The sequence below is a fragment of the Chelonia mydas genome, chromosome 9 (assembly GCF_015237465.2).
Source record: "Chelonia mydas isolate rCheMyd1 chromosome 9, rCheMyd1.pri.v2, whole genome shotgun sequence".
NCBI classification, from domain to species: domain Eukaryota; kingdom Metazoa; phylum Chordata; order Testudines; family Cheloniidae; genus Chelonia; species Chelonia mydas.
The window spans coordinates 48,528,807-48,542,252 of record NC_057855.1 but is presented as its reverse complement, the minus strand read 5'-3'; the positions used below and the strand labels follow the sequence as shown (position 1 = coordinate 48,542,252).

General features: G+C 45.3%; 1 protein-coding gene across 5 annotated transcripts in view; it reads right to left on the bottom strand.

The window, feature by feature from the left end:
- VPS8 (VPS8 subunit of CORVET complex) overlaps positions 1-13,446 on the bottom strand; it is a 231,790-nt gene that overhangs the window by 90,118 nt on the left and 128,226 nt on the right. For all 5 annotated transcript variants that reach the window (XM_007052610.4, XM_037909562.2, XM_043523177.1 and 2 more), the window contains 3 exons: positions 12,874-12,958; positions 10,446-10,544; positions 8,567-8,656 (listed from right to left, as the gene is read on the bottom strand). In XM_007052610.4, the coding sequence (XP_007052672.2) occupies positions 8,567-8,656; positions 10,446-10,544; positions 12,874-12,958 (274 nt within the window). The remainder of the gene's footprint in view (positions 1-8,566; positions 8,657-10,445; positions 10,545-12,873; positions 12,959-13,446) is intronic.

Genomic DNA, 13,446 nt, shown 5'->3' with positions numbered 1-13,446 from the left:
TTACCAAGGAGTGGATAAACCTTGCTGCCACACCACCGTGACAACAGATCTTGACTCTGAGAGGATCTTTAGACCGAACAAGCAGCTCTAAAAAACAGGCCTGTAACCCACAAGTTTTAAGAGCCTGGTGCAGAAGCAAATGCTGCATGGAGTGTCAATCCTTTGAGCCCTTTTAGGAAGTCTATTAGACAACAGTCCCTGACAGCGTCCTTCGCTCAACATTTATCATAGAAATCAGAAATGGGACGCACCTCTTAAGTGCAGGTTATTTGCTGGATCTACCAGAATTGGCAAAGCTTGTGGTATCAAACAACGAAAAGCTGTTGAAACTATCTAATAAACTTATCAAAAACCAAGACAATCTAACCAAGAGCAGAACTATTTATTATAACTATCACAACAAAAATGGAGGTTGGTTCTGTACCTCCCCAGCAGCAGGACAGATAAGAACAGACTGTCTATATAAAATTGGCTTGATGGACAGACATGTTTGAATGGATCCTGGCAGGCACTATGTTTGGGGCAGCTAGGAAAGCAGCTCTTTTAAACCTTGTTTAGGGAGAATCATAGAATATCAGGGTTGGAAGGGACCTCAGGAGATCATCTAGTCCAACCCCCTGCTCAAAGCAGGACCAGTCCCCAATTTTTGCCCCAGATCCCTCAATGGCCCCCTCAAGGATTGAACTCACAACCCTGGGGTTAGCAGGCCAATGTTCAAACCACTGAGCTATCCCTCCCCCGAATGGAATGTATTGATGCCAAGCACAGAAGGGCACAGCAGCTTCTTACTAAAGGGAATAGTCTGACTCCTTGCTATATATTTGTACAGAGGAGAGCACCAAGGGTTCCATTTGTAAGGATTTAGAAGTGTTTGGAAGGGATGAGGAAGTTACTCACCTTGTGCAGTAATGATGGTTCTTCGAGATATGTCCCCCCTATGGGTGCACACACTGTATGTGTGCCCCTGCACCTCTAATCGGAGATTTTTGGTAGCAGTGTCCCGTAGAGCCGGTGCATGTGCTCTCCCTCCCTCATGGTCTGCCTTGAGGCTATTTAGCACTGCACAGACGAACCCCCCTCACTTCCTTCTCTACTGCACAGCCCTATCGAGAACTCTGAAGTAGAAGGGAGGGTGGGTGGGTTGTGGAGCACCCACAGGGACACACATCTCAAAGAACCATCGTTACTTCACAAGATTAGTAACTCCTCCTTCTCCTTTGAGTAGTGTCCCTATGGATGCTTCACTGTAGGTGACTCCTGAGCAGTACCCACCACTGGAGGCTGGTACTTCGGAGTGGAGTCTTTTACTACAGAGAGTACTGTGGAGTCGAAGATGGTGTCAGCGGCCAAATCTTCAGCAATTGCATAATATTCTGCGAAAGTATGGGCAGAGGCCCAAGTCGTTGCGCTATAGATTGCTGAGATAGAGGTATCCCTACAGAATGTGACTGAGGTAGAAAATGACCTCATGGAGTGTGTATGGACTCTGGATGGAAGCAAGTTGTGCCCTTCATAAGTGACTAATGCAACTAGAGACCCATTTGGATAGTCTTTGAACTGATATCACAGAGCATTTGGATCTTTCTGTGGACAAAAGGAAGAGTTTAGGGGATTTCCTGAAGTCTTTAGTCCTGTCCAAGTAGAATGCTAATGTCCTTCTAATATCTAGCATATGCACAATTATCTCCCAGGTGTTACAATGTGGTTTTTGGGAAAAAACAGGGAGATGGATCTGTTGATTCATATGGAAAGTGCAGAGAAAGTAGGGAGAAACTTGGGATATGGCCTTAGAGTTACTTTGTCTTTTTTTAAAAAAAGGTTGTGAATGATGGATGTGCCATCAGGGCCACTATTTCTCCTATGTGCCTAGCTGAGGTGATGGAAATTAGAAATGCTGTCTTCATGGACAGGTGAGAGAGAGAACAAGTTGCCCTGGACTCGGAGGAAGGTCTATTCAAAGCCCTGAGAACTAGGTTAAAGTCCCAGGCTGGAGCAGGTGGTGTCACACGCGGGAAGAGATTCCCAATGCCCTTAAAGAAGCTACTCATTAGCGGGTGAGCAAACACCAAGTCGGAAGCCAATTTTGTTGCGAGATGAACCTTAAGGGAGCTGAGTGAGAGTTTATAATGTAGTGCAAAATCAGAGGGAGAAAAGATGAGGTTGGGTCTGTGTGTTTGGAATGACACAAACTTGGAGTCGTTTCCATTTTGTAGATAAGTATGTTGAGTGGTCAACTTTTGGTTGTGTTGCAACACATCTTTCAGCTTGTCAGAGCATTCTGCCTTTAAGACTTGGAACTAAGAAGAAGCCAAGCCTGGAGGTGGAGGACCCGCGGGTTGGGGTGAAGGGTCAGCCCATTGTTTTGAGAGAGCGGGTGAGGGATGGGCTGAAGAGAAACAGGAGGGCATATTGCCATCTGCGTCAGGTAAGGGAGCCAGACTTGTCATGGTCAAGAGGGGCAATCAGAATAACTCTCGCTTTGTCTTGCTGAATTTCCAACAGAATCTTGGATAGAGTAGGAAACTGGGAAAAGACGTACAAGGGGGCCCTGTCTTGTGGGAAGATGAGGGCAATTGCCAGTGAATGTTTCCCCAGGCCAGCCCTGGAGCAGTAACAAGGACCTTTCTTGTTCCGTTAAATAAAGAAATCCATAGTCATGGTTCCTCAAAGGGTGGATATACCTTGAAGCACCTCTGAATTCAGTACCCACTCATTGTCATGAGAAAATTGCAACTGAGACTGTCGGCTGTATCCTTGGTAGACAGATAGCTGAGATGAGCACATTGTGATGGGTGCATCAATTCCAAAGTTTGAGTGCTGTCCTGTAGAGGGAAGGAGATCTGGCAGCTCCTTGGTGGTTTACACAAAACATACAGGTCACATTAAGTCCATCATGACCTTTGTGTGTTGTTTTTGAAGAAAGGCAGAAAGTGTGCACAGGCACTCCTGACAGCCCTTCGCCCCAAAAGAGCTTTATGGAAGGTCATTTCTGTGGAAGGCTATTTGTCTTGAACCTTGTGGTTGTGTAGGTGATCTCCCCAGAGTATTAGGCAGATGTGTCCCAGGGTGGTGAATGTGGGTAGCAAGAGGAACGCTCTCGCTTGTACTGCATCAGGCTTGGTGCTGATAAAGTCTAGTCATTGTACCGCGGTTAGTATGTCGCTACAATGAAGAGAAACTTGGAGAATACCCTGTGTGGAGCAGTCTGTACTGAAAATGATCCTGCCCCAAAGGTAAGCAATAGGATATCTCCTGTATGATGGTTGTATTGAGATATGGAAGTAGGCACCCTGTAGGTTCAGGGCTAGAAATCAATCTCCTTCCTTTAGAGCTGGTCCTAACTGCTGTGAAGTAGGGCAAGGTGACTTCTGAATGGCATGACAGGTGTATAGATGGTAGCTGATTCTGTAAGATATCATTGTTCAGGCCCTCGACCAGCTCATCAAAAGTGCTTATAAGAGACAGTTTGAGAAGTCATGGACTGGGGTGCAGACTGTTCCCACTTTTGAGCCCTGGTCCTCTTACACTGTGGCTCATAACAGCACTGAGATGGTGGGTATTGAGAAGATTGTGACCTGTGGTGCAGTTGAGAGGTACATCTTCTCTTCTGTCCCACAGTGTAGATTCCTAAGGAGTATAATGTGGCCTGAGAATCCTTCAGGATGTGGAGAGAAAAATCTGTCTTCTCCGCAAAGAGTGTGGCCCTTCACATTGGAAGTCTGTAGCTCTTTCGGCAATCTAGAGAGGTGTAGCCAAAAAAGCCAAAAAAACAAAAACAAAAAAAAAAACCACAACACAACCCACCTCAGTTCCACTATCATGGAGACTTGGGCAGGCAGCTGTAACAGCTACATCCAGTGCTGTCTCTAAGACCAGTCTGGCTATTAACTGACCGTCTCTAAGAATGGTCTGAATCTGTTCTTTTTGTGTTTCCAGTAATGTTCCAGAAACATATTGGGTTTCCCATAATTAATAAAATTGTATTTGGCCATGACAGTTTGGTAATTTATGACTCTAAACAGTAATGTTGTCGATGAATACACCATCTTGCCAAGCCTGATCATATGGAGTTGACTTGGCATCATGTTGCGGATGTTGAAAACAAAGTCTGCCTCTTTGGGTAGAGATGTAGGGGTTTTTTTTGGTTTGTTTGTTTACACTCTGTTGCTGGATGGTGCAATGGAGGCTGGTGTCTGCCAGATTACTTTGGTAGGATCTAGAATCGTCTCATTAATTGGGAGGACAATTCTAGATGAGACGGTGGTGTGCAGAATTTCCACCAACCTGTGATGTGTATCTGCCACCTCCTGTAGGGGAATCTGCCACCCTCTTGGTAAGATCCAGAAAGTTCCTAAAATCTTCACCTAGTGATGAGGGGTGGGCAGCACAGCCTCATCTGGGAGAGATGAGGAGAAGTATGCTGGAGGGGTAGCTTCCTCTTCAGGTTCTTTTTCCTGTTCTGAAAAAGCTTCCTCCTGCCCTGAGTCAGGTGTCTGGACAGCCAGGCTGTAGCAAACCATCTGGTGGACTCTCCCTGAGAGACATCGGGGATGGTCGCGACATATGTGCGTACGTCGCCCAAGAATTACAATATGGCCTTCGGGGGGGTGAGGGACAAAGGTGGGCATGGGCGGTGGGCTTACCGCAGGGGGCCCGTACTGTGATTGTAAGTTAGCTTGATGGAATTGGGGGGGACCCTTGTAGTGTGACAGTCGGCCACAATGAGGGCCAGGAAAATGATCTCCTCCTGGCCAGTGTCAGATTCTTCACTGCGTAAGGGTGGTGCTGACTGGGGTATTGGCAGTATATAGCCCAGTGCCAAGAGCGATTCTGGGTGCCGGGATGTGCTTGATACTGGGGTCCTGGTACCAAGTAATGGGGATTGTGGTTCTTTCCCAATCATCAGGTCTCCAGGGTACCAGAGCTTGTGCAGTGCCATGCGTTCATTTGGTACCACAGAGGAGTCTCCGTGGTACGCTGTCAGTACCGATAGTTGGGCAGAGCACTCCCTCAATGAGAGTTTTGTTGTGCCCAGTACAGAAAGTTTGTTGGTGCCACTATTTTAGAGATGGTATGGTAATTGTCTCTCTCTGGGTACTGAGGCCACAGGCAGGGGTGGCAGGTTTGTAGAAATTTTGGTGGTGCCCAGAACCTGCCCCCCACCTACCTAAGGCTCTGGGAGGGAGTTTGGGTGGGGGGAGGAGGTCTGGGGTGCAGGCCCTGGGCTGGGGATTAGGGTGCAGGAGGGGTGCAGGCTCTGGGAGGGAGTCTGGGGTGCAGGCTCTGGGATGGAGTTTGGGTGCTGGGTGCAGGCTCTGGGCTGGGGGTGTAGAAGGGGGTGAGGGATGCAGGCTCTGGGAGGGGGTGTGTGGGAAGGGGGAGGGGGTGCGTGGGGATGCAGGCTCTGGGAGGGAGTTTGGGGATAGGAGGGGGTGCAGGGGTGAGGGCTGTGGGTCTGAGGATGAGAGGTTTGGGGTGGGGGAGGGGGCTCAGGGCTGGGACAGAGAATTAGGGTGTGGGGGGATGAGGGCTCTGTCTGGGGCTGTGGTTGAGGGGTTTGGGGCGTTGGAGAGGCTCAGGGCTAGGGCAGAAGGGCAGCCTGCCCTGCCATTAGTGAATGGTGGGCAGTAGGACCCTGTGGCAGCAGTTGATGCGGGGAGCCAGCAAAGCAGAGTCAGCGTGAGGGCTCCGGGGCCGGGGGAGGTGAGAGGGAGCAGCAAGTGGGGACCGGGGGAAAGACCCGGCCCCAAACATTGGTGTAGCTGGGCCCCCGGGCCCTGAATGTTGCTGGAACCTGGGCACTACGTGTGTATATAACTCGCCGCCCCTGGCCACAGGTCTCCAGAGTACCAGAGCAGGTGTGTTACCACGGGCTCACGTGGTACCACAGAGGAGTATCTGTAGTATGCTGTCAGTATCGATGGTTGGGAAGGTGCACCTGGTACCAAAGGTTTCAGAGTAACAGCCGTGTTAGCCTGAATTCGCAAAAAGAAAAAGGAGTACTTGTGGCACCTTAGAGGCTAACCAATTTATTTGAGCATAAGCTTTCGTGAGCTACAGCTCACTTCATCGGATGCATACCATGGAAAATACAGAAGATGTTTTTATACACACAGACCATGAAAAAATGGGTGTTTATCACTACAAAAGGTTTTCTCTCCCCCCACCCCACTCTCCTGCTGGTAATAGCTTATCTAAAGTGATCACTCTCCTTACAATGTGTATGATAATCAAGGTGGTCCATTTCCAGCACAAATCCAGGGTTTAACAAGAACGTCTGAGGAACGGGGGGGGGGGGGGGGGGTGGGGGGGGGGGGGGGAGGGGGGGGAAGGAATAAACAAGGGGAAATAGGTTACTTTTTATAATGAATCAACCATTCCCAGTCTCCATTCAAGCCTAAGTTAATTTATCCAACTTGCAAAATTAATTCCAATTCAGCAATCTCTCTTTGGAGTCTGTTTCTGAAGTTTTTCTGTTGTAATATCGCAACTTTCATGTCTGTAATCGTGTGACCAGAGAGATTGAAGTGTTCTCCGACTGGTTTATGAACGTTATACTTCTTGACATCCGATTTGTGCCCATTTATTCTTTTATGTAGAGACTGTCCAGTTTGACCAATGTACATGGCAGAGGGGCATTGCTGGCACATGATGGCATATATCACATTGGCAGATGTGCAGGTGAACGAGCCTCTGATAGTGTGGCTGATGTTATTAGGCCCTTTGATGGTGTCCCCTGAATAGATATGTTGGCACAGTTGGCAACGGGCTTTGTTGCAAGGATAGGTTCCTGGGTTAGTGGTTCTGTTGTGTGGTGTGTGGTTTCTGGTGAGTATTCGCTTCAGGTTGGGGGGCTGTCTGTAGGCAAGGACTGGCCTGTCTCCCAAGATTTGTGAGAGTCCTGGGTCGTCTTTCAGGATAGGTTGTAGATCCTTGATATACCAAAGGGTTTCTCTGTGCCACTCTTTTACAGATGGTACGGTAATTGTCCCCTCTCCTTAGGGGGCGGTACTATGAGAGCATGAGTGTGGAAGCCCCTCCATCTCTGTCTCTGGGACCAGTGCCTTCGGGATGGTGCTGCAGAGCAGAGCTCACAGCAGGAGACCCCTTCTCCGGTGCCTGCTTCAGAGCAGAGCTCACAGCAGGGGGCCCCTTATAGGTGCCGTGCTTCAGAGCTGCTGGTGTCACCCTACCAAGGTAGCTGCTCTGGGGAGCCCCTCTGGCTGGCCAGCTGCTTCGAGGAGCTCTTTTTATGAGCCTTTCCAGGGGTAGTCTGCTGGTGGCTCTCTCTCTCTCCCCCCCTCCTTCTCCTCTTCATGAGTCGACCCCTGAAGGCTCCAGGGATGATCGGGGGTTTCCGGAGTCCCCTGCAGACTGAAGTGTTTTCTCCATAGGGAGGCGTTTTAACTTCAGCTCCCAGCTCCTGTGAGGCTGCCATTTTAGCTGTGGCAGGTAAAGCACTTCTGTGAGGCTCTCCCAGGCACAAAGAGAAAAGGAGTACTTGTGGCACCTTAGAGACTAACCGATTTATTTGAGCATGAGCTTTCGTGAGCATCGGATGCATCCGATGAAGTGAGCTGTAGCTCACGAAAGCTCATGCTCAAATAAATCGGTTAGTCTCTAAGGTGCCACAAGTACTCCTTTTCTTTTTGCGAATACAGACTAACATGGCTGTTACTCTGAAACCAGGCACAAAGAGTGTGTCTGGCCATTACAAGGAACTGACTCCTGGCAGGAGAGGCACGGCTTGGAGCAGACACACCCAGGCATGCCCCTGGGCAGGGGGCTGTCATCCTCTAGCAGGGAGGAATGCAGAAGAATGTTGTCTTTACCCTTTTTTTTTTTTAAAACTAAAAATAAAAAATTATGAGTCTACTAGGGGGGACTGGGGGGGGGGAAATGCCCCCAGACAGGGCAGGAAACTGAAGTTCTTTTCCTTTTTCTCTCTCTCTCTTTTTTTTTTTTTAAACCCAAAGGAATAAAATAAAACAAAGAAACACTAGCCTAACTACTTTTAAGAAGAACAAAGGTAACAAAACAAACACTACTTATGCTAATGACACAGATAAGGAAGGGACAACTGCTCATTCCTTCTGAGGCCAGTAGAAAAAGAAGGGGGGGGGGGGTTTCCCGCCCAAGCTGTGCTAAATAGCCTCAAGGCAGACCACGAGGGAGGGAGGACACATGTGAGGACTCAATGGGACACTGCTACCAAAAATCTTCAATTAGAGGTGCAGAGGCACACATACACCTATGGAGCACCCATAGAGACACTACTTGAAGAAGAAATACACCTTTCAGTTTCAGGCTACACAACTGACCTCAGGCAGGGGGTTGGATGGAAACTCTCCCAGCAACAAGTTATTTCATAAATGCGCAGTTCAGGGGCTTCTACACTTTCCTCTGTTGCAGCTGGTTCTGGCCACTGTCAGAGACTGGACTAGATGGACCTCCAGCTTGAGCTGGTCTGAAAATCCCTGTGAACATGGCCAGAGCCAATGCTGAGAAACACCTGATTCAATTATAAAAACATAGTTCAATCCAAAGTGCGTTTGCAAGTTTTTACCTGAAGATTTTTAATGATTCCCTCAATCTGGTCATTGAAGTGAGTGGCTATCAGGTCTGCCGCTTTATTCGGGCTCAGTAACAGCAGCTCCTGGAGACAGAGGGAGAAAATACACTACCTTTAGTCTTACAAACTACAGGATCATGCATTAATGCTGATCCCACTCATACTGTACTATACCTACAAATCTACATGACCACATCTAGAAGTGTAGTAACAGTGGGTGAGGAATGCTTTTGAAGCAACAATTAAAAAAAGATTAAGAGGTACAGAACAGGCAGAGACAGAGCACAAAAATCCTCATACTGGTGACACATGGGCCTCAATCCTGAGCTGCAGTTGTCACCTCACCAGCTCTTCTTCCCTGCGTTCCACCCCTGTTGCTCCGACAAGACTTCCAGTTAGTGCCAGTTGTGCACGTGTTTTGGTGATGTGGCTCCTGTTGTGCAGGAAGTGGACTAAAACCATCAACTAATTTCACAGGCCATTCACTGGCATTCCAACGGTGATAACTTCCGATCAATACAGGCCTCAGCTGGACTGAAACCAGGGACAAAAAGGCTCTATATCGTATCTGACATCATTAGGAAACCTACAACGGAATCGTTCTTCACCAGGGCAGTATCACTACAACAAAACCAGACAGGATGGCAGGTGAAGGGAAAAAGAATTTCCTTTGTGAATTTATCTAATTCATTCTGTTCTGATCAGAAGCACTTTTTCCTCAATTCCATACTGTCCTCACAGGTCATACATAGATTAATTTTCCACTCATGCATTTATGTTGGTAAGAGTAAGTTATTCACATATAAATATGGCACCAAGGAGCCTGAAAAGCACTGAAAGAATGTGATACAGCACTATTCAGGGACTAGCACAATAGATATATTATAGTGGGCCACTACTAAAGCAATATAAAAGGTGTTTCTAGCAAAGCCTACCTTACAACTACTCAGAACTTTGGCAAAAATATTCTTTTCAGACGAGGAATGGACAATTTGATTAAGTCAGAGTGATTTCTTTTGCCAAGTTTCACATAAAATGAATCATAATTTACAGTTACCCAAAGTTAAACAATTAGAAGCTTTGAGTTTAAGTTTAAGTAACTGAAAATGATCATTTTCAAATGAAATTCGGTACATCATTAATCCTCATGGAGGATAATTGTTTAGCCTACTTTGGAGAGAGATTTTTCATCCTGCAAGATAACAATCGTGAAAAATAATGTACCAAGAATGAACAGCTTTTCAGCCCTATAATTACACTGTCATTGAAATATAGTTTTGATGATGAAAGTTAACTTGAAAACCAGTAATTTACCAGAAACTTGGCCTCCAAATGAATAAAATAATATCCACCACTTCGGTGTTATACGAATAGCTGGGAATTTTTGTCTCAAGCTTTTTAAAATTGTGTTTGTACTGAACTTTGAAAAAGGGGAAGGAGAGTTGTTTATTGGTTAGAGCAGGGGACTGGGAAACAGGATTTGTGTGTGTGGTATTCCTGACTTTGCCACTCACATGCTGTGTGATTTTAACTTAACCTCTCTTTGACTCAGTTTGCCTCTGTAAAATAAGGATATTGTCTTCTTTACAAGACACCAACTCATCGTGCATTGTCGAATGCTTTGATGGAATGCACAGTAAACATGCACTATGTGACTACTGAAAATACACACCACACACCACAAGACAAAACGTATAGCAGCTATCAACTCCTCCTTTGCAGTGCTTCAGGAAACTCCTCTTCTATAAACCCTACCAAAACCAGCTATGCCATTCTCAAAGACAATACTCTCCTGCCTACAAAGAAGCACAAGGTGGATAAGGGAGAAACTGGTTTAAATTCAGAAAAACAAGCAATTCAGTCTATGCTGTACCTCAATGTGTTTCATAGCCTTCTGCCACACTGACTGCTTCTCCTCGGCACTGTACCCAGGAATGGATAGGATATTGTGGATGTAGTTGAACACTTCTTCCTGAAAGGCATGAACTAAGAAGGTATAGTATGTTCTGGGAAGTGCATCAATGACAGCTTGCAAACTCACTTATTTGGACACAGTCATTTTCAGACTACCCACTAAACTGTATTTGCAACGTGGACAATTGATTATTTAAGGATTTCTTTGGTTGTTAGAAGAAAAGGAGTACTTGTGGCACCTTAGAGACTAACCAATTTATTTGAGCATAAGCTTTCATGAGCTGTAGCTCACTTCATCGGTTGCATCCGATGAAGTGAGCTATAGCTCACGAAAGCTTATGCTCAAATAAATTGGTTAGTCTCTAAGGTGCCACAAGTCCTCCTTTTCTTTTTGCGAATACAGACTAACACGGCTGCTACTCTGAAACCTTTGGTTGTTAGAGGTGAAGATAAACTGATAGGGAGGTTTTAACGTAATAGCTCCGCTCACAGAATTAAAACATACAGTCACAGAAGGAGTGCACTTCAGAAGCAGTACTAGGGCTAGCCCACCTTGGGAAGCGCCACTTCCAATGACTGAATTGTTGGACAACCTCAGCTACTGGTAATAGTTATAGTTTGACCTAAAGTAGTTCCTAAAGGAACAAAGGGAAAGTATGAGGAGTAGAAGAACTGTATGTGAAAAGAAGTGGCTGAGATTGTTGACAAAGAGTAGCTTTACTTGGATCTCCTCAGTTATTAGAGCAGTCATCTTTTTCCCTTCTGGGGAGGATGGAATGTGACCCCTTGACAAAGAGAACAGATGAAAGGAGGGAAGAGAGTATTCCTTCAGAGTGAAGGTCATTGCTCCCACCTTCCCACTGTATTGCTTGCTAGTGCTCACATTCTCTTCAAGATTCTCCTGTGTCGTCCTCAGCAGCTCCCCAATTCTCCTTTATCCTCCCCACTTCCACCTATCACTCTCTCTAGTCCTCTGTTTCTTCTCCCTGTCTCTATTATCCACTTTTCTTTTCACGTCTACTTTTCTCCTTCTCCCATATAGATTTCAGCCTGCAAGTCTATAAGAAGTTCACAATATCAGATCTAATATTCCAAAAAGAGAAGCTGCAAGGCTCTTCTACTGAGTCATGCTGCTGTCAGGTGTGAAAATCGGCCAGAAAAATGCAGAGTAATTTTCATTGACCTAATGAAAGAGCACTTAATTGCAGCCAGAAAATAAGAGGGGTTTGAAGTCTCTCTCAGGAGAGGGAATCATGGGCAGGGACAGAGGGGAACTGCTGGGAGAAACACTGGGAGCATGCCAAACTTAGGAGCAAGCCTAAGCTCAGATGTATGTTGTGTTGTGGTTTAAGTTAACCAAGACAAACCCCAAGAAGAAGGTGATTTTTGGACACTAACCTAATCCTCAACTACACTAGAGAGATCAATTGTAAAACTGACTGGGAGGGGGGAAAAAAAAAAATCAAATCTAGATGAGAATTGAGAATTTTTAAGGACATTTTACTAAATACAAATCCCGTAAGCATTTAAGAATGCTGCATCAGTTTAAAAAAATCCTGGTTCGATGAAGTGAAAGCAACAATAAAAAATAAAAAGATAATCTATAACACGTGGAAAAAACAGGAAGTTGATAACAATGAATATAAATCAGAATTAAACAGACATTACAGGAAGTTGGTTTAGATGATCATAATGACCTCTTCTGGCCACAGACTCTATGAAAGTATCAAAAGAAAAATCTATGGCCAGCTAAGTTAAGGATAATAAAAAGATTTTAAAAAAATATATTAGGAACAAAAGGAATTGTAATAACGGTTTAGGTTCATAGCTAAATGAAGAGGGTAAATTATCAATAATGATAAAGACAAGGCAGAAGCATTCAATAAATATTTCTGTTCTCCATTTTGAAATAAGCTGGATGATGTATTCATATACTAGGATGATTAAATACTTTCTATTCCAACCATAACCATAAGGAGGATATTAAACAGCGTCTACTAAAGATAAAAAATGTAGGGTCAGCAGGACTGGATAATTTGCACTCAAGAGTTTTAAAAGAGTTGGCTGAGACGCAATTTGACCCACTTGTGTTAGAAAGCTAATGACAGCCACCTCACTTGGACTAGCGTAAAAGAGCCCTAGTATGGATGCAAAAGCAAACCTTACAGTAATTCAGGATGGGTACTGTAGACACATTGAAAATCAGCATAAAACAATTAACTGCTACATACAACCAGTTGAACTCTCTAGTGTAGACCAGGACTCAGCGTGTGCCCAGGGTTGGCAGAAAAGGAGGGGGTTCTAACCTTAGAAGGTCGATGACGGGGGAAGAGGAGCTACTCTCTTCTTGGCTGAGGAAACGTTAAGAGCATCACATATTTACTTACCTTTCTCACTGGATCACGTAAGTAACAATCAATGATTTTGTCATAGAGATGCTCCCGTTCATACATAAACTCACAAATTTGATAGCTGAAATAAAGAAAGTTTTCCATGTTAGAAAGACTCCGCTCTTTAACACCAGATAAGAAATGGAGTATAGAATGTCCATCTCACTCTCAGCTCTGAGGCAGCAGAAAACAATTACACAGCCCACACATGAGGGGATAAATATGTAACTTATAAATAATAATATAATATGGGCATTAGAAGCATAATTCTAATTATTAATTAAGTGTCCTGTCTAAATCCTGGAGGAATATTTCCCTGCTGCCTTTGTGAGTGGAAGAGATGCTGCCCCTAGAAACCTGCTCATTATCTCCAATCATTTGTGATGGAACTGAATGGTTATCCTGGGCTGTTGGTTAGAAACCAAGTCAGAAAACTGAGGATGCAGGGAAAACAGCTGTATTACAGGGATGATCAGCTGCATTTTGTTTCTGCACTGCTACTTCAGACAGGTTTGGCACCCCTCAAGTAAACCAATTACTTGGTAACAATCTGAGTTTTCCCCCTCAAAA